Source organism: Peromyscus leucopus, chromosome 8a (genome assembly GCF_004664715.2).
Source record: "Peromyscus leucopus breed LL Stock chromosome 8a, UCI_PerLeu_2.1, whole genome shotgun sequence".
Classification (NCBI taxonomy): Eukaryota; Metazoa; Chordata; class Mammalia; order Rodentia; family Cricetidae; genus Peromyscus; species Peromyscus leucopus.
The window spans coordinates 48,137,344-48,164,138 of record NC_051085.1 but is presented as its reverse complement, the minus strand read 5'-3'; the positions used below and the strand labels follow the sequence as shown (position 1 = coordinate 48,164,138).

Sequence of the window (26,795 nt, the reverse complement as noted above, 5' to 3'; positions counted from 1 at the left end):
AAAAGGAAAACATTTCATTGGGGTGGCTTGCTTATAGTTCAGAGGTGTAGTCCGTTACCATCATGGTGGGAGGCAAGGCAGCATGCAGGCAGACATGGTGCTGGAGAAGGAGCTGAGAGTTCTACATCTTGACATACAGGGAATAGGAAGTAGTCTGAGACACTGGGCAGAGCTTGAAGATATAGGAGATCTCAAAGCCTGCCTCCACACTGACACACTTCCTTCAACAAGGCCACACCAACTCCAACAAAGTCACACCTCGTAAGAGTGCCACTCCCTTTGGGGGCCATTTTCTTTCCAACCATCAAAGCCATCCAAATTGGCAAAGTGGTATCTCAATAAACTTCCAACCTCAGAAACAGTACAGATATGAATGAGTCAGGGACCAGGCTTGGCCAAGTGTGTGGGACCAGGAAGAGGCAGAGGAAGGAGGGGCATAGTGCAGGGCTGCTCTCTGCCCTGGTAAAGAAAAGAGATAGAGGCCCTGGGGTGGGAGACTGTGAAAGATAAAGGTTCAAGGGGTCTCCAACCCATCGGGGCCAAAGATGGCAGCAGGTAGGGAACAAAGGACAGGCAACCAAGACGGAGCTGGTTAGAGCAGAATGTCTCACACAGACAGCAGAGGTCCCAGGAAGTGGCTGTGGGAAGTCAGGCCACAGAGGGACATTCTCAGTAGAGAACAAGGCCCAACAAAGAAGAGTCACCAACACGGAGAATGAAGACACCAAGCGTGGAGACAGGACTCATCTGAAGAAGTGCCAGAGGGTAAGGAGGGTCACAGCAGCAAAGGGGCTGGGCTGGGCATCCAGCCTCGCCGTGAGTGAAGTCCTAGCGTGAACAGCTCTGTCTAAAATGACCTCTCTGTGGGTCGACTTTTGGTCCTGTTTCTCTGGCAACCTGAGAGATGTTGTCTATGTCTCTCAGCATGGTTTATGCTAAAACTTGTTCTCCAAGTTGTGAGGAAGTCTGGGTGAGCTACAAGGAAAGGAACCGGGCCACAAGGGCCACTTGCAAACCAGAGAAGACCCCGGGAGCGCCATGCTTGTGCAATTCCAAGGGACCAACGGACCAACGATTCATCCCAAGCACAGTAAGTGTGCATCCTCGGGATTCTGGTTGCCAGGACACAGTTCTAGGGCAAGAGCATCCTGGGGTAGGGGCTGGCCTGGGTAGGGGTGGTCATTCCCTCAGCTGTAGGCCAGCTTCTCATCTTAGGAAGAACCAGGCCAGTCCAGCCACATTCCTAGGAAGCAGGCAGCCAAGCCAGGTCCACAGTTAGTCAAACCGCAATCGCTTTCTATATTTTCCACAATCACATCCCATAAGGAACTGCCAGCAAAGCCTTCCCACAGGTTAGAAAATAAGCTGTTAACTGAATGCTGCAGCCAGCCTGAGACTGAAGGGCCACTCAGACCACATTCCTGGGCATGATGTGACACCACTTTCTTGGGTTTCAGGGTCTCAGGAGGACACATGGACTCTGTCATGTGTGGACACTGAGTTCAGCGCTGACTGTTCCTTCCCAGTTATCAGGCGCTGGAGCCTCTCTTACAATGGTTTCTCTGGGGGCACAGAGAGGCTGCGGGGAGGGTTGCTAGGCACAGTGGAAATCAAAACATCTGTTTGAAACAGAAGCTGAGGCCAAGACAAAAGCCAACCAGGCAGCCAGTCAGCTGCTGAGACACATTCCTGTCCTCCCGGCTGCTGCCTCTCCCTCACCGAAGGTCCAGGCCACAGAGAGCCCTGGAGAGAGAGACATCAGAAAGTACCAGCTAAGCCAGCAAATGCCCAGCCTCCCACCAGCTGTGCGGATGTCTCAGCCCAGAGGGACGGGAAAGCAAGCAGTCTCCCACAGCCGTAGTTGGAACAGGTCTGGACAGGGGACCTCTCCCCCACATTCTCCACCACCCCGCTACCTACCTACTTCCAACCCCACCCCAGCCCTACGAAGATAACTAGCTTGGATGAGCTGACTAGGTCAAAAGGGTCTAACCAGCTAACAAGGTAGCTGGGGTGCAGGCTTAACCAGAGCCTTGGAATCTGGGTGGGTGGGGGCAGGAAAGAGAGGCAATGTGTATCCTAAAAGAACCAACAACCTGGCACAGGACTGGCCAAGCATCTGGCCAAGACGAGAACTCAGGCCTGGGCTGCTGCTGGCTGCAGCTCCTTACACAGAGCAGTGGATTCCAACAGGGACAAGAAGGAAAGGTACACACGCCTTTCTCCCTGTGTGCTCGGCTTCTAGAGACACAGGGGATCTTCTGGAACAGTGTGCTGTGACTGGACTGGACTCCTGGAGCAGGTCTTCAATCGGCCCTTCTTCACCCAAGAGCTCCTTCACTTGAATCCCAACCAACTGCGGACCCATTGCGTCCCCTGGCCTCGGCCTGGCAAATGGGAGCTCGGCTCCTACCCACTCTTCCAGTTCTTCCATCATTTCTTCCTGAGCAGACCAGCCAAACTGGTTCCCGGGTTCTCCCCCACCTCTTCCTTACTCGGGTGGCCCTTCCCTGAAGTCCCCTCCCACCTGGAACATTCTCACTCACCCCCTGAGAAGCCATGGGCTGTGTGATCCACCCAGGCCTCCTTGTCCTGCTTGAGACAGTAGCGAGCTGTAGGGAACCTGAGAGGAGGGAGGGAGGGAGTCCCGGGTCCTGATCCCTGATCGCACTTCAGCTCACAAGCTCCTCCACGCTGCCACCGGCCAGCTCTGGCACTAACTAGGCACTGCCAGAGACAGTGAGGAAGGGTAATGAAGTGTTTGGAGGCCAAGGAAGGAAAGTTCTTGAGGAACTGAGGTGATAAACAGGCTGGAAGATTCCACAGGGCAGATGTCCCTGGGGCCCTGATGAAAGATTTCAGGGGTGTGGCGAGGGCAGTATCCTGGCTGGGTCTGCTTCAAGAGAAGCCAGCTCTGTGTATGCAGACAAGATAGTACCTTAGACAACACTCGGACCCACGGCACCCTCACAAGGGGACCTGGGAAATGAGCTGGGGGTTGAGGGGTCAGGATGAGCTTCCCAGCAGCCTCTGGGGTAAAGGTGGGGGTTAGGAAGAAAAGGTGAGTCTGTGGAAGCAAGAGTGGAAAAGGTGAGGGAAGGGTAGTCATTGGGCACGCAGGGCCGAGCTCTCTCTTAAGGACTTCCTTTTCTCTGTGAAGCAGGAAGCATATTGATTAGGTGAGGGAGGAGATGGTGCTGCCGTGGGAAGCCTGAGGTCACAGACTGTCACATCACCAGCCCACAGCACTGGAAATCACTGGAGGCACTTTCCTTCCTGGCCACGTTGGGCAATGTGAGATGTTGGGTACAGAGACTCCGGAGGTCTGGACTTGTCCCTGGCTGGGCACTTTGCTGGCAGACAAGGACAGTGTTCAAAGTCAGCGGTCATGGATGTGTGCAGGAATCCAGGCAAGACAGGGAGGGAAGAGATGGAGCCAGGTAGGGGAATGCTGAATCTAGGCCTCTGTGGGCTACAGATCACTGACTGGGGTGAGGACAGAAGCGGGCAGAGGACAGGGGAGCCTGAAACAAAGATTTGTGTGTGTGTGGGGGGATCTACCTAGCTTGAACTAGCTCTCCGGGTGAGGTGGTCACGGATGCTAGGCCAGCAGAGGAGGCAGAGCACGCTCTAAAAATGACTTCACCTAGGATGGGGACGGAAGGGGACAAGACCAGGCAATGATGTGTGTGATCACAAGGAGGGTCCTCCTTGGAAGTGTCAGCTCCCAGTGTTCCAGCAGAGCAGTGAGTGACGAGGACACCTACATGCCTCCAGTCCACCTGACAGAGCAGAGCAGTCTCACGAGAGTTTGGAGACACGTACACAGCTGCAGGATTAGTTTGAAGGGTGGGCTGGCTGAGCGGGGCTTGGCTGAAGATAGGATGTAGCCCCAGAAGGCTGACGGACAAGCCAAACCGCCGGCCCCCCTAAAAGTCTGTCTTCCAGAATTCTAGTCCCAAATCCAGAAAGCGGCACACTTCTTCCCTGGGTTTCTCTGATGGTGATGATAAAGCTATGGGAAGTAGGAGTATGGTCAGATAGATACACACGCTCAGCTGGGCTGGGTATGCTGTGAAGGCCACCTATGAGCCGCATCCAGGGTCTCATGAGACATAGTGGCTCAATGAGCAGGAGAGATGCAGACAGACAGACGTGCCACCTATGCCAGGCTTCAGGGCCCATGTTTGTGACCCTCGTGACCCCTTTCTCCGTCACAGCCGCTGAGCTGAACAAGCCTGTCTACTTGCAGAGGTTCTGAGCGACATTGGAATACTCTTGCTAATTTCCCCAAAAGGACAAGAAGAGTCCTGGCATAACCCTAGTTAACCACCACCTCGTCCAGTTCCAAGCTGCTTCCTCTAACTTACTTGCCAAAGGCTCCCTGTGACTAGGGTTAGTCAGCACTCTCCTTGAACAGAACGGCCTCTAGGCTGTGTCAGAACCTGGCCATAGATTGCTTAATTGGGTCTGAGCAGACTTCCCAAACCACACCCCACAAGGATACTGCCTACCTTGACATGTACTGTGTGTCTTATGAACTAAAGATAACCAGGATATAAGAAATATTTGATGCCTGTCACAGATTCCTACGTGAGGGCCTGCTTTGTCCTTTCCAATCACGGCCTTTTCAGAAGGAAAGCCCACCCCAGCCCTGCACACGACAGACCCCCCGCCCCCCAACTGCCTCCTGTCACTTCCAGACCTGCTCTAGGATAGAGCTCACGCCCAAAGCACTCCAGTCCTGCCCTGATATTCCCAGCCTCGTGCTTGCACCTCAAGCTTGTGACTAGAACCTAAAAAAGCAAGTCCAGCCTGGGCTTGTCTAGAAGCCTTCAGGACCCACCCAGGGAGCCAGTACAAGTGAGAACCTAATGTCCTGGGGTGGGGGAGGGGGGCAGGCCCTGGGGAGGGAAACAGGTATAAAGGCCCAGCTGCAGGCCCAGGTGGGCTGGGCGACTGGCGGAGCATGCTGGCAGCCACCCTCTGTGTGACTCACGGGAGAGCCAAAGATCAGTGAGGCCAGAGCAGGGCGACGCAGTCTTCACCCCTGCAATTCTGATGGCACTCCCAGGGCCATGCCAGGCGGAGCTCGCTGTGCCAGCCCCATTGTTATGGCCGTGGTACATCTTCTGAGAATCGGTTATTATTCTCTGCTGTCCATCTGTCCTCTGTGATCTAGAGGCATTCTTGGATGCCAGGATGATCGTGCTTCAGCCCTTCCTGAGTCGCTAAGGGCTGCAGAGTCTTTCTGGGTATTGCTTATCGTCTGACACTTACGGCAACTTGTCACACAGTAGAGTGTGACACTTTTGTGTAGTCAGCGTGGCCCAGGGGAGAGACAAGCGTGCTGTGTCCTCCCCAGCACGTATCTGGGAAGATCCACAGAGACACACACTCAGTGTCTATTTTACTGTCTATGTCAACAAAGTACTTCTTAGATCTTTCTGGCTTTCTGCATGGCCTCTGAATTTTATACTTTCTAAAATTCCATACTATAAAACTGGAAAAGCATCTCCTATATTTTCTTCTAATGCTTTGGAAGCCAGGTTTCTTAAAATATTTAAGAAGCTCTATTTTTTGTAAGCTCTTACCTATTCTGTTATTGATTTATTTTAATGTCTGTTTTAACATAAGGGTGTAACTCAGTGTCTGTATGGGTAGGTATGGCCAAAGACTCAACAAAACCTCTTCCTCCTTCAATATAAGGCCTGGACATCTGTCTAACCCTGAACCTGGTGCTGTGGTTTGGATCCAGTTTGTTCCCTACAGGCTTGTGTGCTGGCAGCCTGGAGGCAGTGCTGAGGAGGAAACTGGAAGAGGTGGGGCCCAGCAGGAAGTGACTGGTTGTGACTTCATTGAGGGATTAATGCTGGTCTGAAGGTGCAGATGGATTCCCTCAAGAATGACAGTGAAGTGAACTGGTATGAAAGAGAAAGCCTGATTTCTCTCCCAGGTTTCCTCCTTCCTCTCTTGACATATAATTTTGCACTCTCTCTCTGTCTCTGTCTCTCTGTCACTCACACACACCCTGCCAGGTGATACTATCTACCTCATGGTCCTCATTATAGGTTTAGAGACCCCCCAAAATTGTGAGCTAAATAAACACCCTCTTTATAAAAATGCTATCCTCAGGTATTTTGTTATAGTAACAGAAAATGAACCAAGACCCTTGGCAACCTTATAAAGGTAGAAGAATGTCAACTGCTACAATTCAACACTGCATCTGGTAAAAAGGACCTTGATTAGCATATAGACTCTAGACAAGAAAACTCAGTAGGTGAATTATAACCTCAGGACAGGTTATCACACTTGGGATTTCCTTAGTTGTGCTGGCTTTTTATAACGGGTTATGTCCCTTTCATAAACTCTGGAGTTCAAGCATACAGGATTCCTATAGTGGAGCCTCACTCCTATAGAGCTTGGGGCTTTAGGATGAGGGTAGGAGCTGGTTACCAGACCACTGGCTGTGGGAGCAGTCCCCTGCATGAACTTTCCTGAGTGGGAAGCAGAAGCCCCATGCAGGTACACCCAGGTTTCTGCCCCACTTTTTTTTTTTTTTTTTAAATCTGTGTCAAGTAAGGCCTGATCTGAACATTCAGCAAGAGTCCCATTGGACATCACAGTAGTCAATGGCATCCCCATAATATCCACCCTTCATCCACCCCCACAGCTGTATGCACCTGTGGGCACACAAGCATATGAGCATGCAAGTGTGTGTGCATACATGCATGTGTATGGAAGCCAGAGTTCAATGCTGGGTATCTTTTACAATTGCTTTTCACCTTATATTGCAGGTATGGTCTCTAAGTGAAGCTACAGCTAACTGATTCTGCTGGCCATTGAATGTCTGGGGGACCCCCTCCCCGCCCCCATTTCTACTTCCCAGAGCTAGGCCTATAGGCAAACGGTAGGCCTGGATATTTTTACATGGGTGCTGGGTATCTGAACTCAGTACCTGAGTATTCAGTCACTTTACTCAGTACTCAAGCCCTCTCCCCATCCCAGATGAGTGCCTTTCTGATAGACTAAAGCATCCATCCACAAGTCTGTTTAAGGACTGATAGTGGTTTGAATGAACGCTGCCCCGACAGGCTAAGGTGTTGGAATACTTGGTCCCCAGCCAGCGGCGCTGTTTGGGGACATTACGAAATCTTTAAGAGGTGAAGTCGTCCAGGAGGAGAATGCACACCACTAGGGTTGGCTTTGGGGCTTACAAGCTCACCCCACTTCTGGTTCCTGTTTGTCAACGGAAATGTGATCAACTTCCTGCTCAATCCACCCGTGGTCACGCCTCCTGTCATTACAGACTCTCCCTCTGGAGTCATGAAACCAAAAAAAAAAAAAGGATCTATAAATTGGTCATAGTTTTTTTTATCATAATAACGAAAAGTAACTAATACAGGCCTCTATCACACTGACCTGTGCTGATGGCCTGCGCCATTGATGGGCTTTATAAATGGTGGTTGTTTTTTTTTTTTTTTTTGGTCTGGTGGACTTGACCTATCATTTTTTTCAAACCTTCTGGCCCTAGTTCTTTCCTATACCACTCAACAGTGTAGACGGAGCCTCTCCCGTACCAAGACAGCACTGGGTAAGACACATGGTGCTCCAGGCCTGTTTCCATGTACCATGCTTCAACGTTGGATATCTTTTCCTGGTCATGGTCCATGTGCATGTACCATGACTCAGGGTAGGGTCTAAAAACAATAGAGATGTACTCCCCCCTGATCCCCACCCCGGCTCGGGAGGCTGACGTGGAAGCTTGTGAAGATCAGGTGTGTTCTGGCTTCCGACAGCTCACAGGCAGTGAGCCCAGGAAAGGTGGCAGATGAGGAGGGTAGAGGACACAGGTTCTGCAGGCTGCACAGGACTACTGTATGGGAACGAGGGGACGAATGCTGAGGGACGATGGTTACATACACCAGCAGCTGCTGGGACCATTAGGAAGCTGCTGCATGGTCCTGGAGAGAGGCGTGGTTAGGGGCTGGATGCTCCAGGTGATAGGAGCAAGGGGAGGCGCTGTATAACTAGTGTATTTTACGTTGGAGTGGTGGGGCCTGTGGGGGGGCTGCCTGGGGCTGGGGAAAGGAGGAACAGGGATGTCTGTCATGTTTCTGTCACAAGGGATTGCATGGGAAGGACAGACTGAGGGACAGGCAGGTGTATGTGGGAGGAGTCCCAACTGTCCATAAAACTCCTCTTGGAACTCAGTTGAATTCTGCTCATGCGTCCTCTGAAGAACACGGTGTGCTTCCCATGGACGGCAGCTTCAGTACCGCTGTTTCTCAGAAACTGCAGGGAGAGGAATCCTCTTTCTCCTAGATCCTCGCATCGACAACCGAGGAAATATGGGAAGGTTACTGAGTTTTTATCTGTTGATACTGAAAAGTGGCCAGTTTATGAGCTCACCTGATCTAAGGAAACATCACCCAGCTTATCTCACAGCTCTGAGGGTTATCAACCATCCTGGTTTCCTTTCAAGTTGCTGATAAGACACCCCAAGATAAAAGCAACTTTAAGTTTATTCTGCTTCCAATTCCAAGTTATACTCACAGTCCTCATTTCAGGGAAGTCGAGGCAAGAACTTGAAGCTTCTATTCACATCACATCCACAGTTAAGAGCAGAGAGGAACTCATGGGCCTAGAATTAAGCTCACTCTCTCCATCCACTCTTACACAGCCCAGAAGTCCCTGGCCCAGGGAATGCTGCCACCCACAGTGGGTGAGCCTTCCCACCTCAATAAATGTGGTCAAGACACCCTGCTCTTCACCCCCAAGACATATCCATAGGCCAACCTGGTCTAAACAACTGAGACTGTCCCCTCAGGCAATCCTCCATTGTGCCAAGTTAGTGGCAAACTAACCATCACAGCAACATTTTTCACTCCGATTTGACCTCTAGCACGCTCATGTGTCTGTCTGTCCATCTGTCTCCTGGAGGATGCCAAGCAGCTCAGACATGACCATCCTTTCACTCCCAGGCACCTCAGGACCGGATCTGAGAGTTTCTAGGTGTCCAAGATGGACACCAACACCTTCGGCTCCTCATAATGTTCATGAGAGGGAAGACGGCCAGGAAGAAGAGCACTCTGGATGCCCAGGGGAGTGGTGGAATGACCTCCAAAGCTCACAAGCACCCCCAAGTCTTTCTTCTGAGCCTATCTGCTCTGTGAAGGCATGTTCTAGTCAGCCTGTGGCAGCCTAACTTTCCCAAAAGCAAAATGAACCAACCAGAAACTTGGAAGGGAGGATGCCACAAGGTCCGATGCACACTCAGAAACCCAGGGAGTCGGGACCATATGTGCCAAGGCCAGACCATAACTGTTCATTTTACCTTTGAGTTTATGCAGTTTGATACTGTTTTAGTGATGAGATGTGAACATGCTCTTCCGCTACAGCCTTAAAGTCTCATCAGAGGGCTGGAGTAGAGCTCAGTCTGGAGCACTTGTCCAGTATACACAGCATTGGTGGAAAGCAGCGCCAGGGAAGGAATGGACAGGAGGGACAGAAGGAAGGAGGGACGGAAAGAAGGAGGGAGGGACAGAAAGAGGGAGGGAGGGCAGGAGGGAGGGAGGGCAGGAAGGAGGAAGGAAGGAGGAAGGAAGGAGGGAGGGAAGGAGAGGAGGGAGGGAAGGAGGGAGGGAGGGAAGGAGGGAGCGAGGGAAGGAGGGAGGGAGGGAAGGAGGGAGGGAGGGAGGGAGGGAGGGAAGGAGGGAAGGAGGGCTTATCAGTGAGAGACGCCTACATCAGTTAGCTCTGCAAGTGTCTGGGAGCCGTTGTGTGACTTAGGAAAGAGTGTCCCGGACAGATCCAAGCATGGACTTACATCAAAGGAGAAAGGTCTCCTGTCCTGGAACCCGAGAGCCTTGTAGAGAGCCTGGGCTTCTCTGTGAGTGAGTCTCATTGAAACTTACTGGGTTCTTTCTGCAAAATAACTCTTCCCATGTCAACCAAATAAGCAGCAAAACTAAAGTAAAAAGAGTGAGGTTCAGACTCTGAGTCCCCACCCCAGAGGGCCATTTCTCTGCTGTGTTTGGAGGAAGAGGCCCCTGGGAATCAAACTGTGTCCATGCTGGCCACACAAATGCTGAAGTGGACTTCCTTCTGGAGCCCTGCTGATGGCAACCCCCCCGCCCCCACCCCGACATCACCCATACGTGGCTGTGCCCAATGTCACTGCTCTCTCCCTCCGTGTGGTCCCAGTGAGAAGCGAAGAAGATACCAGGCCCGTGGCAGACCTTGTTCCAAGGCCTCACTAGCTATTTCCAGCTCTGGATTTCCAATATTCTTTCTTTATCCATGCCATCAATACAGACCCCTCCACACAAACACACACCACATGCACACACCACACGCCCCACAAACCCCCCCCCCCCGACATCACCACCCCTATAGAGAGGGCCAGGTAAATATCATGACAGGCCCCTAATAACTCAGTTAAGAACTAGCCCTCAGGGCTGGAGAGGTGGCTCAGAGGTTAAGAGCACAGACTGCTCTTCCAGAGGTCCTGCGTTCAATTCCCAGCAACCACATGGTGGCTCACAACCATCTGTTATGAGATCTGGCACCCTCTTCTGGCCTGCAGTCATACATGCAGGCAGAACACTGTATATATAATAAATAAATAAACCTTAAAAAAAAAAAAAAAAAAAAAAAAAAAAAAAAAAAAAAAAGAACTAGACCTCAGTTCCTGCCCGTACTAGGCCTGGTAATAACCACCAACACAGGTAATAACCAAATAAGGACAAAGCCTGAGACTTGTCCAGACTTGCCCAAGAATGGAAAAGCTATAGTCCTAGCCCATGCTAGCCATAATCAATTAGAAATGTACTAACATGATTGTCACATGCATAAGCCAATCCTAAGTAGAATGGTCATGCTGCTTTTAGAATTCCTTCAGCTGTGCTTAAAAGGAGCTTGCACATCCTTCTTGGGGGTCATCACCATTTTGTATGCACAGGTGAGTGGCCCCACATGCATGTGATACAATAAACGCTCTTGCTGATTGCATCGTGACTGGTGGTCCTAACACCTCCACACACCACACACACACAGACACACACATACACAGACACACACATATACAGACACATACACACACACCACACACACATACACAGACACACACATACCACACACAGACACACACATACCACACAGACACACACCACACAGACACACACACACACACCAGACACACACATACACACACACACACACACCACACAGACACACACATACACAGACACAAACAGACACACACACACACACACACACACACACACACACACACACGGGAGTAGGCGGCAGAGACTGACAGCTTCACTGCTCATCTCTCCTGCAGCTCACGTCCCACCACCACAAGTGACAGCATCCTCAGTCATCCCTGTCTGCAGGATACACTGGATCGCTGCTCATCAGGAGCCAAAGAGCAACTGTTTCCTCTTAAAAAGAATGTTCTCAACACACAGTGTTTATCAGCCACAGATAAGATCCCTGGTGGAGCTAAGTTCATATAATATATGTACGGCTTGTTAAAACATACATAAAACAGTACCTCACATGCCCAGACACACAAACTGCCCCCTCTCTAGCCAAAGGACAATCATGGAAGGCATCTATCTTATTTTCTATTGTCATGACAAAACATGACCAAGGCAATTAAAAAAAAAAAGCATTAATTTAAGGCTGACAGCTGCAGAGGGACGGAGTCCATGACCATCATGGCAGGAAGCATGGCAGGGGCAGGCAGGCATGGTGCTGGAGCCGTAAGCTGACAGCATGCATCTGATGCACAGACATGAAGGGGGAAAACTCAAAGCCACACCCCCAATGACACACTTCCTCCAATAAGGCCACACCTCCTAATCCTTTCCAAACAGTTCCATTAACTGGGGACCAAGCATTCAAACACATGAGACTATGAGGACCATTCTCTTTTAAATCACCACAGCAGCTATGCTCACCACGATACCACCAATGCCACACCTCCCACCAAAAGAGTCAGCTTGTTTTAATGTTATGCCATATTTGTAAATGTAGTTTTTAAGAATAGACAATGGCGAGTGTGTGTGTGTGTGTGTGTGTGTGTGTGTGTGTGTGTGTATACATGTGAAGCCTACACTAGAGGTTGACATCTGTGTCTTCTATCCCTCTTTACCTGTCTTTTAATGACACTCTAATAGAGAGCTCTGGATATTTAGTGGTAGTGTTTGCCCAATATGCTCAAGGTCCTGAGCACAGTATCTAACTCTGGAAAGAAAAAAAAAATCCCATCTGAGGTTAGAGCCTGGGCTATGTAATGAACATCAGACCAGGCTGGGTACACACCCACTACTAAAAAATAAACAAACAAACAAATAAATAAATAAATAAAATTGTAAAATTTAAAATTGTAAAATCTAGTGGCTACTAGAGCATCCACAGAATTAACGTGGTTCATCACACGGTCCTGCAAACTCTGAGTGGCTGGAACTGTTCATTTGGTAGAAAAAAAAAAATGGGATGACATAGCTCAGTGCTCAGCACCTCAGAACCCAGGCATGGTTCTTCCCAGCACTCATGAGGCAGAGGCAGGAGGATCAGAAAGTACAGATTATCTTCAGGTGTTCAAAGTCAGCCAGGGACACATCAGAGCTTATCTCAGAACAAAAAAAACAAGGTCCTCCAATGTGAGCTTAAGCTGCTGTGTATCGCAGAACAGCCTTGAACTCTCAGCTCCTCTCAGTCTTCCATGTCCTGCCATCATAGGCATGTGCGGCCACCCAGCCCTGCTACGGCTTTACGGATTTTGTTAGCTGTTGGATCAAGGACATGATCTCAGATATTTTCATTAATTCAGAAGCAACCCCAAATGAAAATGAAAATCACATCGGTGTCCTAGGTCCAGCTCAGATCTCAAAGTCTGATTAGATAGTTTCTTTGCCAGATCACGTCTCTTTTTTTTTTTTTTTTTTTTGGTTTTTCGAGACAGGTTTCTCTGTGTAGCTTTGCGCTTTCTGGAGCTCACTTGGTAGCCAGGCTGCCTCGAACTCACAGAGATCGCCTGGCTCTGCTCGAGTGCAGGGATAAGGCGTGGCACCGGCCAGATCACGTCTCTTAAGATTCAAATTCTGAGCAGATTAAACCGTGAGACGAGGGAAGAACTGATGGTACTTATGCTTAGTGGGAAAGGCTTTTTTAAAATGGCAGGGTTGGAGAGATGGCTCAGCAGGTAAGAGTGGGTATCTCCAGAGGATCTGACACCTTCATTTGACCTCAGAGGGCACCTGCACACAAGTGGCTCACACAAGCATACACACACACACAAAACATGGATCTTTAAAAAAAAAATTACGGGCTGGAGAGATGGCTCAAAGGTTAAGAGCACCGACTGCCCTTCCAGAGGTCCTGAGTTCAATTCCCAGCAATCACATGGTGGCTCACAACCATCTGTAATGAGATCTGGCGCCCTCCTCTGTATACATAATAAATAAATAAATCTTTAAAAAAAAATTACCAAGAAAACAAACAAACAAACAAACAAAAACGAAACGAAAAAGACAAATGGAATCTCAGCATAGGAGAGACAATGTCGGTTGTGATCATTTGCTCCAGATTATGATTCTGTACTGTGGGAGGGTTAATTAACTTCCCTGAGGGAAAGAATGGCATAAGGAAGCAAAGCTCTAACTCAGGGCTCCTCTCCCAAGCTAGTGACTGGGGAAAAAAAGCTTCACTAAAGTATGGTCTGTGGGCCAGCAGCACTAGAGAGTAGGTGAAAAATACAGATTTTTAACACCGCCCTGCTGCCCCTGCTCCGCCCCTCAGCCCCGCTCCGCCCCCAGCCCCGCTCCGCCCCCAGCCCCGCTCCGCCCCCAGCCCCCGCTCCGCCCCTGCTCCCCCCCACCCCGCCCCTGAAGCGGACTAGATTTTAAGATCCCCAGGAGATGTCGATGGAGAGTTGGGGTTTTGCAACACTGCTGTACCAGTCTTGCTGGTTTATGTCTGGCAGAGACGAGGCCCAAAGCCAATCCTGAAGGCTAAGTCGTCCCCTTACCTGGTCCCTGTGGTCACAACAGCCATCACTTTCCCTAACAAATGGGCACCAAGTTCCGGATGCAGGAAGCCAGGTAGGCAGTCTCTCACTCTGAAGGACCCACAGCTCTGATACTTGTTTCTTCTAGCTGGGCATCTGCTTCCTCTCAGGAAGAGAAGGTATCTGAGACCCTAGCGCAGACCAGAAGGCTGCAACAAGATAGCAGGTGCCCCACGTCATGGCCTTATGTCCCACCGTCCCAGGATGCCTCGCGGAGGTCAGTTTTACCATGTGGAGCAGCTACCACCTTCTCGGCTATTGACTGCTGCTGGGCAGCAGATAAATCGGGGGTTTGCTGAGAGGTTAGAAGGTCAGTTGTAGTTTAATTTTTAATTAAAGACTTCGAACAATCTGAATCAATACAGCCACCTGCACTCTGCCCTCACATAAAAGCAGCCCTGATGCGAGAGAGGACTACTGGCCAGCCCCACTGTCCACCTGGATCCTCATCTTAATCTCGACAGGACTACGGGCCAGCCATGTCTCCCGGACATCTGCTACAAATAGCATGCCTCCCCTACCGACAAAGCCCATAGCAGCCCTGACAGTGACGACATGTTGCTCTGAGGCTCCCCGAGACCTGCCAGGACAGGGCCCTGTTCTCAGGACATACGCTGTTTCCCCTAAAGTAGTCATCATCTGAGGACAGATGAGGCTGGGCATAGGGTCCAGGAGAGCAGGAGAGATGACCATCAGCCTCTAGGGGATAGAAGCATAGCAGAATGTACACAGAGGCAGGCAGCTCCCTGACATGGCAGACCTCACTAGCGTATCCCATTTTCTTCAGAAAACTGCTTTCAGATTAAACTCAGACCTCCATGTTCGTGCTTCAGGACACGTATCTTGGGTCACCCAGGCCACCAGAACAAGTTGCCACCCGTCCTCTGAGGCTAATGTTCTAATCTTGCTCTGAAGCATTTGTTAAACCAGGAAACTTCTTCAGGAGCAAGTAGCACCCTGCCAGCCCCATATGTCAGGAGTACAGACAAGTGTGACCTGTCAGCTGCACCTGGCCTTCCCCCACACACAAAGATGCCAGTGCTTGCCCAGCACCACCTTTGTGCAAGCACAGCTCTGAACACCTGCCTGGCAGAGCATCCCTCCCCCAGAACAGGCTAATCAGGAAGAGGAAAGAACAGGTGGATCTGCCCCCACAGTGCCCACCTCACTCAGGAACTTCTCCTAACTCAAATCCAGAGCTTGGGATGGCCCAGTCCTACATCTCATCTGAATCAGCCCTCATATTCCAAGGAGTACCTTTGGAGAGCCTGAGGGGAACAGCATTTCCTCTTCATGGATGTCTTAGTTATTGTTCTATTGCTGTGATGGGACACCATAGCCAACGCAACTTTTAAAGGAAAGCATTTCACTGGGGGCTTGCTTAGATTTCAGAGCGTGAATCCATGGGGGTGGGTAATATGGGCTTTTGAAATCTCCAAGCCCACCCCCAGTGACACATCTCCTCCAACAAGGCCACACCTCCTAATCCTTCCTAAACAGTTCCATCAACTGGGGACCAAGCATTCAAATATACGAGACTATGGGGACCCATTTACATTCAAACCACCACAATGCGGGAACTTTGTGTTTTTCACTCAGCACCTAGATATTGCATCAGGCTGTCCATGCTAGGTTATCCACAGGAAAGAACACCAGGGCTGTTCTCAGCTCTGTTCCCAGGCAATGTAGGCTTGAAGCACACACATTCCTGTAAGTATCAGTTTTGCCTTTAGTAACATCCCAGCTCTGCTCAAAAAAGGGGGTGACTTGTTCCCGAGCAAGAGCCTCCTCTGAAAAGAGTGTGTCAGATGAAATCAGCTCTAATCAGATGGACTGTGTGGTGGATATACTCACCAGGAAGTTTACAGGACAACGTGAGTCTTTCTTCAAATGTATATTTGCCTATTTTTATAGCAAGCACGGCATTTTACTGGACATGTTGTCCTCTGGGGTGGGCCTTATACAAATCACAGCCCCGCCACTAACCAACTAGACGTGAAATCCCAGGAAAGTTCTTAGACCTCTCTGTGACTCAGTTTCTCCAAGCATAAAATAGAACTCACTAGTATCTGCCTCCTTGTGAGGATTAAATAAGTTGATATATGTAAACCACTTAGAACGGCATGCGGCTGCCACCATCAAATGCTAGCTGGCTGTTATCGAGTTGAACTGAAGTTATTTTAACTGGTAAAAAACTTCCCAGCCTACCAGCAGCAAACCTCTTTGAAGCAAACAAAACAGGCTCGTGATCTGTGGATATTTCCTTTTTTTTTTTAATGATTTATTTATTATTTATTTATTATGGATACAGCACTCTGCCTACATGCATGCTTGCAGGCCAGAAGAGGGTACCAGATCTTATTACGGATGGTTGGGAACCACCATGTGGTTGCTGAGAGTTGAACTCAGGACCTCTGGAAGAACAGTCAGTGTTCTTAACCGCTGAGCCATCTCTCCAGCCCCCTGTGGATATTTCCTAATGTGACTGCTACAGGCAGAGTTCTGGGTCAAAGTCCTGAATACTTTTGAAGGTTCTCATTCATTATCTAAATTTTCCTAAAGAATGAGTCCCAGTGAGATGAAGCCCTTCCAGTAGGGCCTTCAAAATGGGAAGTGCTCTTAGCTGGGCTGTTGTGGACTGAGGCCAGAGCCAGCCTGCCTGCAGACAGCCAGTGTCCTACAGAGGGGCTGGAAGCTCTGGAGGGTCAACGCTTTCAGACACCTACCTGTTCTGCTCTGATTTTTTTTGACTCTTAGTGGGTTGGCCGCCATACCACACAGTCTACTCAGAAATGGTCCAGCCCACTTCCCAAGTCTGGCTTGGATCAGTTGATCCGGGGCTTGAACGACAATTCAAATAGGGGGGGCGGGGAAATGGTCTCTGTCCTCATTTGGCAGGTCTGCAGAATCTGAGCAGTCAAAAAAAAAAAAAATCGCAGAGGGGAAATTAAACACCCTAGATATGCTCCAGAAGTAGGTCATGGCCCTTAGACTGGCACTCTGTAGAGCCTAGGCCAGAGGACCATGGACCTTTGCACCTCCTATGTTGAACTGGTTTTGTTTGTTTTGGTTTTGGGTTTTTTTTTTTTTTTTTTTTTTTTTTTGAGACAGGGTTTCTCTATATAGTTTTGATGCCTGTCCTAGAACTCACTCTGTAGCCCAGGCTGGCCCGAACTCACAGAGATCCGCCTGGCTCTGCCTCCCGAGTGCTGGGATTGAAGGCGAGCGCCACCACTGCCTGGCCTGTTTTTGCTTTTAATCAGTCTAGAGGGCTTAAGCAAAACACATTTGGTCCTCCTCCTTTGAGAAGCATATCCCTCTGACTAAGCAGAGGACCAAATCTAAAATGTGGCCAACAAGCAGAACTGCCCCAGGCTGGCCCCTTCTCTTCCACAGTCTCCCCATTGGCCTTGTGCTCCTGCCACAGGTCTCAAGTACACAGACCTACCCGGACTCCATCCCTATGGTAGGCACCTCCATTGCCTAATCAGTCAGGAACCCTGGGGAGTCCACTTCTGTTGGGGGTAACAGGCTAGACAATTGCACACCAAGTTACAGGGTGCTGGGTTGCAGGAGCACCCAGAAGGGTGAGCACAGAGGCTAGTGACTACAGCCCCATAGGGTTAGTTCTAACCAAGGGGCCACCTCCTGAGCCTACCAGTACGTCCTAAGGAAAACGGGAGTTCTTCAGTTAAGAATCACTAACTCTCAAATGGCAAGAATCCCGCTCACACCACTTCTGCTATGGAAACCTGCCGAGTCAATTGTGAACTTACACAGCCTGTAGGTGACTACAGTTAGTGACAGTGTGTTGAACATCTCAAAATGGCTGAGAGAGTAAATTTGAATTTCTCATCATAAAAAAGTGGTATTTGAAGCCGGACAGTGGTGATGCACACCTTTAATCTCAGCACTTGGGCAGAGCCAGGAGGAACTCTGAGTTCGAGGCCAGCCTGGTCTACGGAGTGAGATCCAGGATAGGCACCAAAACTACATAGAGAAACCCTGTCTTGTAAAACAAACAAGTTAAAAAAAAAAATGGTATTTGAAATGATGATGTTATGTGGCTTCATTTAGCCATCCCACATTGTATAATGCATCATGTATATGTAACATTACTCTGTCCCCATAAAAATGTCTAATTTTTAAATTTATGGAAAAATAAAACAAATTGAACTGAAATAAGATGAAGTCAATGGGAGAAAAGTAAGATCTCACTTGGCACGGAACAAATTCAATTTTAGGAGCTTTTTATCCACAGGGATGGGCGGGAAATATTAACATACTGATAACATCTAAATCCATGAAGGTTGATTTCTTTCCCTCTGTTTTTCTGTGTGCTTGAACATTTTCACAATTAAAAGTTAAAAACAAGCCAAGTGGTGGTGGCTCACACCTTTAATCCCAGTGCTTGAGAAGTAGAGGCAGGTGGATCTCTGAGTTCGAGGCCAGCCTGGTCTACAGAGCGAGTGCCAGGATAGGTACCAAAACTACACAGAGAAGTCATATCTCAAAATAAATAAATAAATAAACACAAAACAAACAAACAAACAAACAAAAGTTAAAAACAAAATTTTGAGCCACACTGTCACAATGAGAACCTAGTCAGAACCAAAATAATGATTTTGCAACAGGAAGAGAAACATGCTTCCCTAGTTTTTATCTTTATAAACATGGTACGGAGAAAGCCTGCACTGAGGAAAGGATCCACATACAATAATGCGGGGCCCATCAGCTGCTGTGACCCAAATCACCCGAGGCAGGGCTTTCCTATATCCACCTCTAGTCTGGAGAATCTACCCAATGGCCACTTTGTGGTTCTCTGTGACAGTCTCGAGCAGGTCAAACTTCAACCCAGTGACCACATAAATTTGGGCTACAGAGCCTGAAAAACTGAACAGCTCAAAAGGGGCCTAGCTGGGCTCATGGCCACCGCACTAATTCAAACCAAACATGGCTGTGGCATCTATACAAATACAGCAGCTGGGCTGGCCAGGAAGCCAGCTGTTCATGCACAACCTTTCCCCGGGAAACCCCAGAGTTTAGGAGCACTCTCTAATAAGTGAAGTCTCTCAAGCCTCCTTCCTCGCCTCTCCCAGACTGCCATCCATCAACAGGGACAAGGCTGGAGGGGGATGAGGTGGAGTTTCTGTCAGCAAACCCAGGTGTAAACACCGGGACACTCCCCAGCCACCCTTTCTGGGGGCTGGTTAGAGAACCCCGAACTTTGAAAGCAACTGAAATCCAATGACGATCAACACATTTCATGTATCTACCCTGAGCCTAAAAGAGACAGAGAGAAGAAGACATCAGGTACTGTGGTCTCAGCACTCAAGGACAGAACACCTGTATGCTATGAAGAAGGCTCCAGATGCTAACTCAGGTTACCCCACAGATTCCAAAGGCCTTCCAAACCAGTGCATGCATCTCTGCTGCTTCTGCCTCTGGAAGATTTATTATCACTGATCCACACAGAAGACTCTCAACTGAATTCTTTAGAAACAGGACGCTGGAATTGTTTCTTCACCAAGGCTCCTGCCGGCAGGCAAGGCGATCTTGTGTGACGACCGACCATCAGCAACGTTTGTCTTGGAAGAGGAGGCTAAGTTCCGAACGGGTGGGGGCAGGTTACAGAATCTTTCCCTCAACACTCACACAGCATTAGTATTTCCTAAACTCAATATCCAATCCAAGACCCCATCTTTTCAAATGGCCTAAAAACCTGAAGGCAGTGGGTAGCCACTGAATCAAGGCGCGTCTCAAGATGGCACCTCACTAGGGAACGCAGAAGGAAGGCACTGGCTCCCTGTGAGGGCAGGGATGCACTCACAGCTGTTGCTTCCCTCATGGAAGCCACCCATCATGCCCAGTCAATGTGTGGGCAGAGCTTAGAACACAGAGGCCAGGAGAGACCATTCCCCACATGACAGGAGTCTGCACTCCATCAGGCTCTCAGTCCCGAGACTCCCTGGGAACACCCAGCAGAGGACGCCACAGCTGAAGAGAAACATCAGGCTGCCACACCCCTTGCCGGTAAGGAAGGAGTCAGGATTAGACTGCCATAAATGTGCATTGTGTCTCTGCTTCCCTCCCCCGCTGCCACACCACTCAGGAGAGGGCACGTCTGTCTCCCTACCCTCCTTGCTTGCTTCCTTACAGGTTTATTTATCTGGGGGACCGGAGAGTTCACTCAGCAGTTAAATACAGTGGCTGCTCAGGTTTGATTCCCAGCCTCCGCAGGGTGACCCAGAGCTATGTGTGACTCCTGTTTCAGGGGCTCCAACTCACTCTTCAGGCCTCTTCATGGGGCACAGACATACATGCAGGCAAAACATCCATAAACAAAAATTAAAAAGGCGCATGAAAAAGATGAGCTGAGTGTGGTGGTACAAACTTTTAATCCCAACACTTGGGAGACAGGGGAAGGCAGCTCTCTGTGAGTTCCAGGCCAGCCTGGGCTATGAAGCACTGTCTCAAAATCAATCAAATCAATCAAATTTTATTTTATGTATATGGGTGTTCTGCCTGAATATGTGTCGTACACCACATGTGCCTGGTGACCTCAGAGGCTAGAAGAGAGAGCACCAGATCCCCCGGAACTGGCGTTACAGGCAGTTGTAAACTGCCTTGTATGTGCTGGGAACCTAAACCTGAGTCCTCTGGAAGAGCAGTCCTCGCTCTTCAAGTGCTAAGCCACCTCCAGTCCTATCCCTTGGTCAAGGGGTCAAGAAAGATCAAGGAATAGAAGAAAGGCAGCTAGCTGGCCCTGGGAACAGGTGGCGATTTTAAAGTTCAGAGTCATTCCCTCCAACAGTGATGCATTTAGGATGTTTTAAAATCAGGAGAACAGTAACTATCTTATAACAAAAGGTGCTCTGTAATCCGTTCACAACATTATCAGCAAACGCTACAATGTCTTTAAAGACAAAGACAAACAAGACCAAGGGAAACAGACCAAAAACTGTAAGTAATTCAGCCAAGCGTCTACTGAAAACAAACGCTAGGTGAAGGGATAGATACGCAGAACACAGGAGAGGGTTGAGAAGGTGACAGATCTTTTCACTACAACCTCTGCTGTCAAACCCAAAGTCCTGTATCACCCATGCCGTGTAAACGCATCCTGGTCCAAACTTAATGGCCCGATGCAAGACACCTGTTCCAAGCGGCTTCAAAAACACTCACTGGCATGTGAGCCTCACTTAGCATTGCTGCGGTCTATCCGAAAGGCATTTTATTCTCTTTGATGACACGGTAGCTTTGTGCCGTGAAATTAATCTCTGGGTTCTGATAAACGTGTTATGAAGTAGACATCTAAAATGGAATGGAAATTTCCGTGGTTTTCTTTCAAGGCTGTGACAAACGACCAAACTTGGGCTTTTCAGGACAGAACCCAAATTGGAATAATGTGATAATTATCCCGTGACTCTGCACACTTTTGACACAGAATACTGCAGACATCGCTTCCCTAATCAAGTGGCTGACAGCAGGTCAGCTCTTTGTTGTTTGTGTTTCCCGTATTGTTCTGTACTTGGCTGTTTCGAGGTCTGGCTATGTTACCTCTTCTGGTCTGAAACTCCCGGGCTTAATGGATCTTCCCACTGATGCTCCCACGGCAGAGAGCTGGAACCCGGGGTGTGTTCCACCACGCCCAGCTAGATAAACTACACCTTAATGGCATGGTCCAAGAAGTGGAACTAGATATGCCCCTTTTAAGACATGTGTATATATACACACAAGTGTGTATGTTGTAACTGGAGTCAACGCATCCAAATGTGAAAGGCCTAGACACACAAAGCACCGTGCAAGTGAGTGCTGGTTGCATTTGTTACCTCCGAAAGTGTAAGTGATCCTGTTTAGCTAGGAATACCAGGAGGGTGGACAACTGGACATCCACTGCTGCAAGCCTGCCCTCCAAAGTTCACCATTAAAATCCTACCAGTCATATCTGACTTCTGGTTTAAGCTACCTACCTAGACCTTCTTGCAAATGTCAATACAAAACTAGGGATCAGGAAGCTGGCCACACCAGGAAGCTATGCACCGTATGACATCACCAAAGCAGAGTCACACACAAGGCTGGGTTGCCTAGAGCAAGTGTCTTAGCATCTCTAGGCCTCAGTTTATCTTTATTACGGGCTAACATTGTTTAAAAAAATTGCGTGTGACATTATGTCTCTAAGGTCCTTAGCACAACGCCAATCTCAAGACTTCTGAAGTCTGGTGATGAAATACAATGGCTTGCTGTCACCTAACACTCAGCATAAACAAAGTCACCAGAGGGGATATTTGCATCCAGGTTCTGATGCTTCAAACCAGGTATTTATAGGCGGCAAATGAAGTGAGCCATCGTCGTTTCTCAGAGTCTCTTTGGGTGCCTGAGTGCCCATCTCTTCAGAGAAGGCAATACAGCTTAGGTGTATTCAACAGGTGCCCAAGCAAGGAAGCCCTAGGTAGACTCCTCCTCAGGGCAACCTCCTTAGGGCGCCCAGAGCACGCAAGGCTTCGGTACTGAGTGCCAAGAGCGGAATCAGAGCCAGCTGGCTCTCCAAAAAACAGACGCCCGGCCGGGGAAGAGCTCACCCCGCGACCCTGAGGCGAGCGCGACACTTCACCCAGCCAGGGGTGCCAGGGACGCTCTCTGGCGTCCCCCGCACCACGTACTCCGGCGAACAAGTCACCGGGGCCCGCCCCGTCGGGGAACCAAGCTCCGCTGGTCCCCTGGTCTCTACTAGTGAAGGAGGTCGCCCTCATTAATCCCTTCCTTCCTTCCTCCCTCCCCGACGTCGCCTCCGTGGGGAGCACGAGGGGTGGGGAAGGGGGGACTCGACACTCACCCAGCGTGGCCACCGCGCCGGCCTCGAAGAGCAGGCAGTCGCCACGGCCGCGCGCCTCCAGCAGCACACTGCAGGGACCCGTGGGGTCCAGCCGCGCCAGCAGCCGCAGCCCTTTGCTCAGTGCCATGGGCGCCGGGCGTGGAAGGGAGCCGGGGCCGGGGCCCGCCCGAGGGCGAGCAGCTTCCAGGAGTTTCACTTTGCGCCGGGCTCCGGCGCCGCGGGCTCCTCCCCGGCCTCCTCCTTCTCCTCCCCAGCCTCTTCTCCAGCCTCCACCTCCTCCTCCTCCAGCTCTCGGGCCCCGCCGCTCGGCCCGGGGCAGGTGAAGTGGCGCCGCCACCCGGCCGCTCCGACGACGGCCGCGCTCCTCCAAGCGGCGAGGCAGGCGCGCGCGACCCACGGCGGGGACCCGGACGGCGGGGACCGAAGCCGGCGTGCGCTCCTCCCGCCCCGAGAGCTGGCGTTCACCCGGGTGGGATGCTCCGGGATGGTCCGGCCTGCGGTGGGCGGCCGCCGGCCAGGGAAATTCCACACATTCCTCGCCGCCGAGGACGCTGCAGCCGCGGGGAGCCTCCGCAGCCTGGACCCTGCCTGGATTCCCGCCGCCTTATATGGGCAGCCGGGGGCTGCGGGCTGAGCAGGGGCGCGAAAGCCGCCTCCCACCTTCCGGGTCCCACCCGGTGCAGCGCCCGGTCCCCAACACACCCCCGGATGGGACTCTTGGGCCCTGTGCCTCAGTCTCCCGGGTGGGACTGCAGAAGCATAAAGTGGACTTCACGATGAGGCGATGATGGTTACAACTGAGTACACATTTGTGAGTGGTGTGGTGTGTGTGAGTGAGTGAGACACGCTCTGTAAATGCTATCTTCTACCAGGAACTTTAGTTCACCGTCCAAGCCAGACTGGGGTGTGTGTGTGTGTGTGTGTGTGTGTGTGTGTGTGTGTGTGTGTGTCTGTAAATTGTATGCTATTTCTGGTTTGTTATGTGAGATGGTGTGTGTGTGTGTGTGTGTGTGTGTGTGTGTGTTGTGTGTGTGTGTGTGTGTGTGTGTGTGTGTGTGTGTGTGTGTGTGTGTCACGCTCTGTAAATCTGTAAATGCTATCTTCTCCTTTATTCTCGTCAGCAGACTTTGTGTGTGTGTGTCACGCTCTGTAAATCTGTAAATGCTATCTTCTACCGGGAACTTTAGTTCATCGTCCAAGCCAGACTGGTGTTTGGAGGCAGCCTTTGTGTTGAGACAGGGATCAGGGATGATCCGGATCTTACTTCCCCCTTTTATCATATGACCTTGACCTCTCCGAGCTGCACCTGGCCTCACCTATGACTGTCCGGTGATGAGCAGTGTTTCTCTCACCTGAGGATCTCAGCATGCGTTCTTCCTTAGTGTGTGTAGTTTGTGATCTGCAGCCTTCCAGCAACCTCAGGCAAGGCTCCTTGGTCCTGGGGTCCGGGTGCATTAGGATTGGTGTGCTAGCAAGGGGAAAGGGCAGTCAGGTGGAGTTGGAAACATCTTTGCGTGGGTTTGAAGGGTTTTTTTTTGTTTGTTTTAGAGGTCCTCAGAAGCAAGTTCTGAACAGGCCACCCCATTTTCCTGTGTTAAGAACAAGCGTGGACCATGCTTGGCCTCCGGAGGCTTGTTCTAGACAGCTTCTTTCTCTATAAGGTGGAGATATTACTACTTCCTGTAAACAGTGTGAAATTAAGGTTAGCAAATTCAGCTGGGCTGTGGTGGTCCACGCCTTAAACCAGCCGGGGCTCCACAGAGAAACTTTGTCTCAAACAAACAAACAAACAAACAAAACAACAGTTTAGCAAACTTACCTTTGGTCCACTTTTCCTTTAAGAATATTTAAGAATAAATTAACAGTTCGTCATAATATGATGTCCCTGGTGACAGAGTCCATGTACACTCAGGTGTACAAGTCACTTTCTCATTCTGCTTGAGAGGGTTTTTAATGTTTTTATTTTATGTGTATGTTTCCCTGCATGTATGTATTGTATACCATGCGTGTGCAGTACCCAGGAAGGCCAGAAGAGGACACGGGATCCCCTGGAACTGAAATTACAGATTGTTGTGAGTTTTACCATGTGGGGGTTGGGAGCTGAACCCCGTCCTCTGCAAGAGCAGAAAGTGTGACTCACTGTTGAAGTATCTGCTAGTGTTTTGTCTTCTATCGTGATAAATACCATGAACAAAAGCAACCGGGGTAAAAGAGTTTGTTATCTGACAGGTCACAGTCCTTCACTCAGGCAAGCTGGGGCAGGAACTCCAGGCAGAGGCCATGAAGGAATGCTGCTCACTGGCTTGCTCTCTATGGCTCACTCAACTTCCTTTGCAGGGGACGGTACAGGGTTTCTCTATGTATCCCTGGCTTTCCTGGATGTAGCTCTGTGGACCAGGCTGGCCTGAAACTCAGGGATCCGCCGGCCTCTGCCGGCTGAGTGCTGGGATTAAAGATGTGCTTCACCACATCAGGCTTCCAACTTGCTTTTTAAAAATACACCTAGGACCACCTGCCCACACATGGCACCACCCACAGTGGACTGGCTTCTCCCACATCAATCATTTATCACGAAAATGTCTGTGGCAGCCCAAGACCCAGGAATGATGGGGGTTACCGGTCTTGCTGACCTGATAGTTACCTTGTAGGATTCCTGGTGGCTGTCGTCACAGACTCAGCTACATTGTGGCAGAGTCTGCCCCATGTACATTAGCAGAAGCCATGTAGTGTGGCAAGTGGGGACTGAAATCACTAGCCCCAACTGCCTGGAAAGCTTGTCTGAGCCTGTAGGCTGATCTGAACAGGTGATGGGGACACTGACAGGAATGGCTGGTTTGGAAGTGCAGTATGGCATTACTTGTTTAAAAAAAAAAAAAGGAACATATAGAAAGAATACTGATAATCATTCTAGACCCATCTCCAAACAAGTGGACTGGCTTCTCCACTTGCACACATGACTTAAAACCTGAGAACTGGGTGTAGGCCCCATGGCTTTCCAAGTTAGTAGAACCTTCCAGACGGCAATCTATCTGCGGATGGCACCAGAGTCAATAAGGACCCTCCAAAACCCCATACAAAAAAAGCCCTGCCCACATGTGCTTGGCAGCTCCAAGCTGCCGCCCAGACCAAAGTGTGCTTGTAAGGTCCTAGCCCAGAGCTTCTTCTGCCCACAGGCCAAGTGCTTACCTTTCCTCCTGGACTGTTCCTGGAAGTCAGCAAACCTGTTAGGCAGGGCTGGGGAAGTATAGACTGTGGTTGGCATGGGCACCTGTAGCTCGAGGGCATATGGGGGCCTAATTAATTCCCTTCTGAGGCTAAGATGCAGCTTCCACACGGGGGTGACAGGCTGGCAGTCAGATCCCGGGTGCCCTCTGTATCACTTCTGGAAAAACAATCCAAAGCTCACAAGCACACCAGGTTTCACATGCCAAGACCAGCAAGGTCTGCCTTTGTTCAGAACAGTTCAGATTCAGGAAGAACTCCCAGTGGCCAGGGCTAGTGTCTGGCTACTGTCCAGACTGGTGGAAACAGGCAGAGCCTCCAACAATGCCAATCTGTTCCTGACAAATAGGTAGGTATGAAGGGCACAGCTGCCAGGGCCTCCCCTGGTGGTTTTGGCACAGTGGGCAGGACTCCACAGGTGTGCCCACTGGGGAGTAGGCAGATGTGTCCTTCCTGGTCTTATTGGGAACAGCTGCCTGTTCCATACGTGGATCGCAAGATTCACGCACAAAGAAAATTTCACAAAATGTCTTAGAAAAATGTCTGCAATAATCACCCCAGAGCAGCATAAAAAGTTACAGGGGCAGTGGTGGCACACACCTTTAATCCTAGCACTTGAGAGGCAGAGGCAGGCAAATCTCTTTTGAGGCCAACCTGGTC

The 26,795-nt window shown here is 50.1% G+C and overlaps 1 protein-coding gene across 1 annotated transcript in view; it reads right to left on the bottom strand.

Annotated features, from left to right (window-relative positions):
• Positions 1 to 23,137, bottom strand: part of Synj2 (synaptojanin 2) — a 103,748-nt gene extending 80,611 nt beyond the window's left edge. The window contains 1 exon segment of the mRNA XM_028888632.2: positions 22,914 to 23,137. Coding sequence (XP_028744465.2) covers positions 22,914 to 23,040 — 127 coding nt within the window. The 5' untranslated portion in view covers positions 23,041 to 23,137.
• Between the last annotated feature and the right edge of the window lie 3,658 nt (positions 23,138 to 26,795).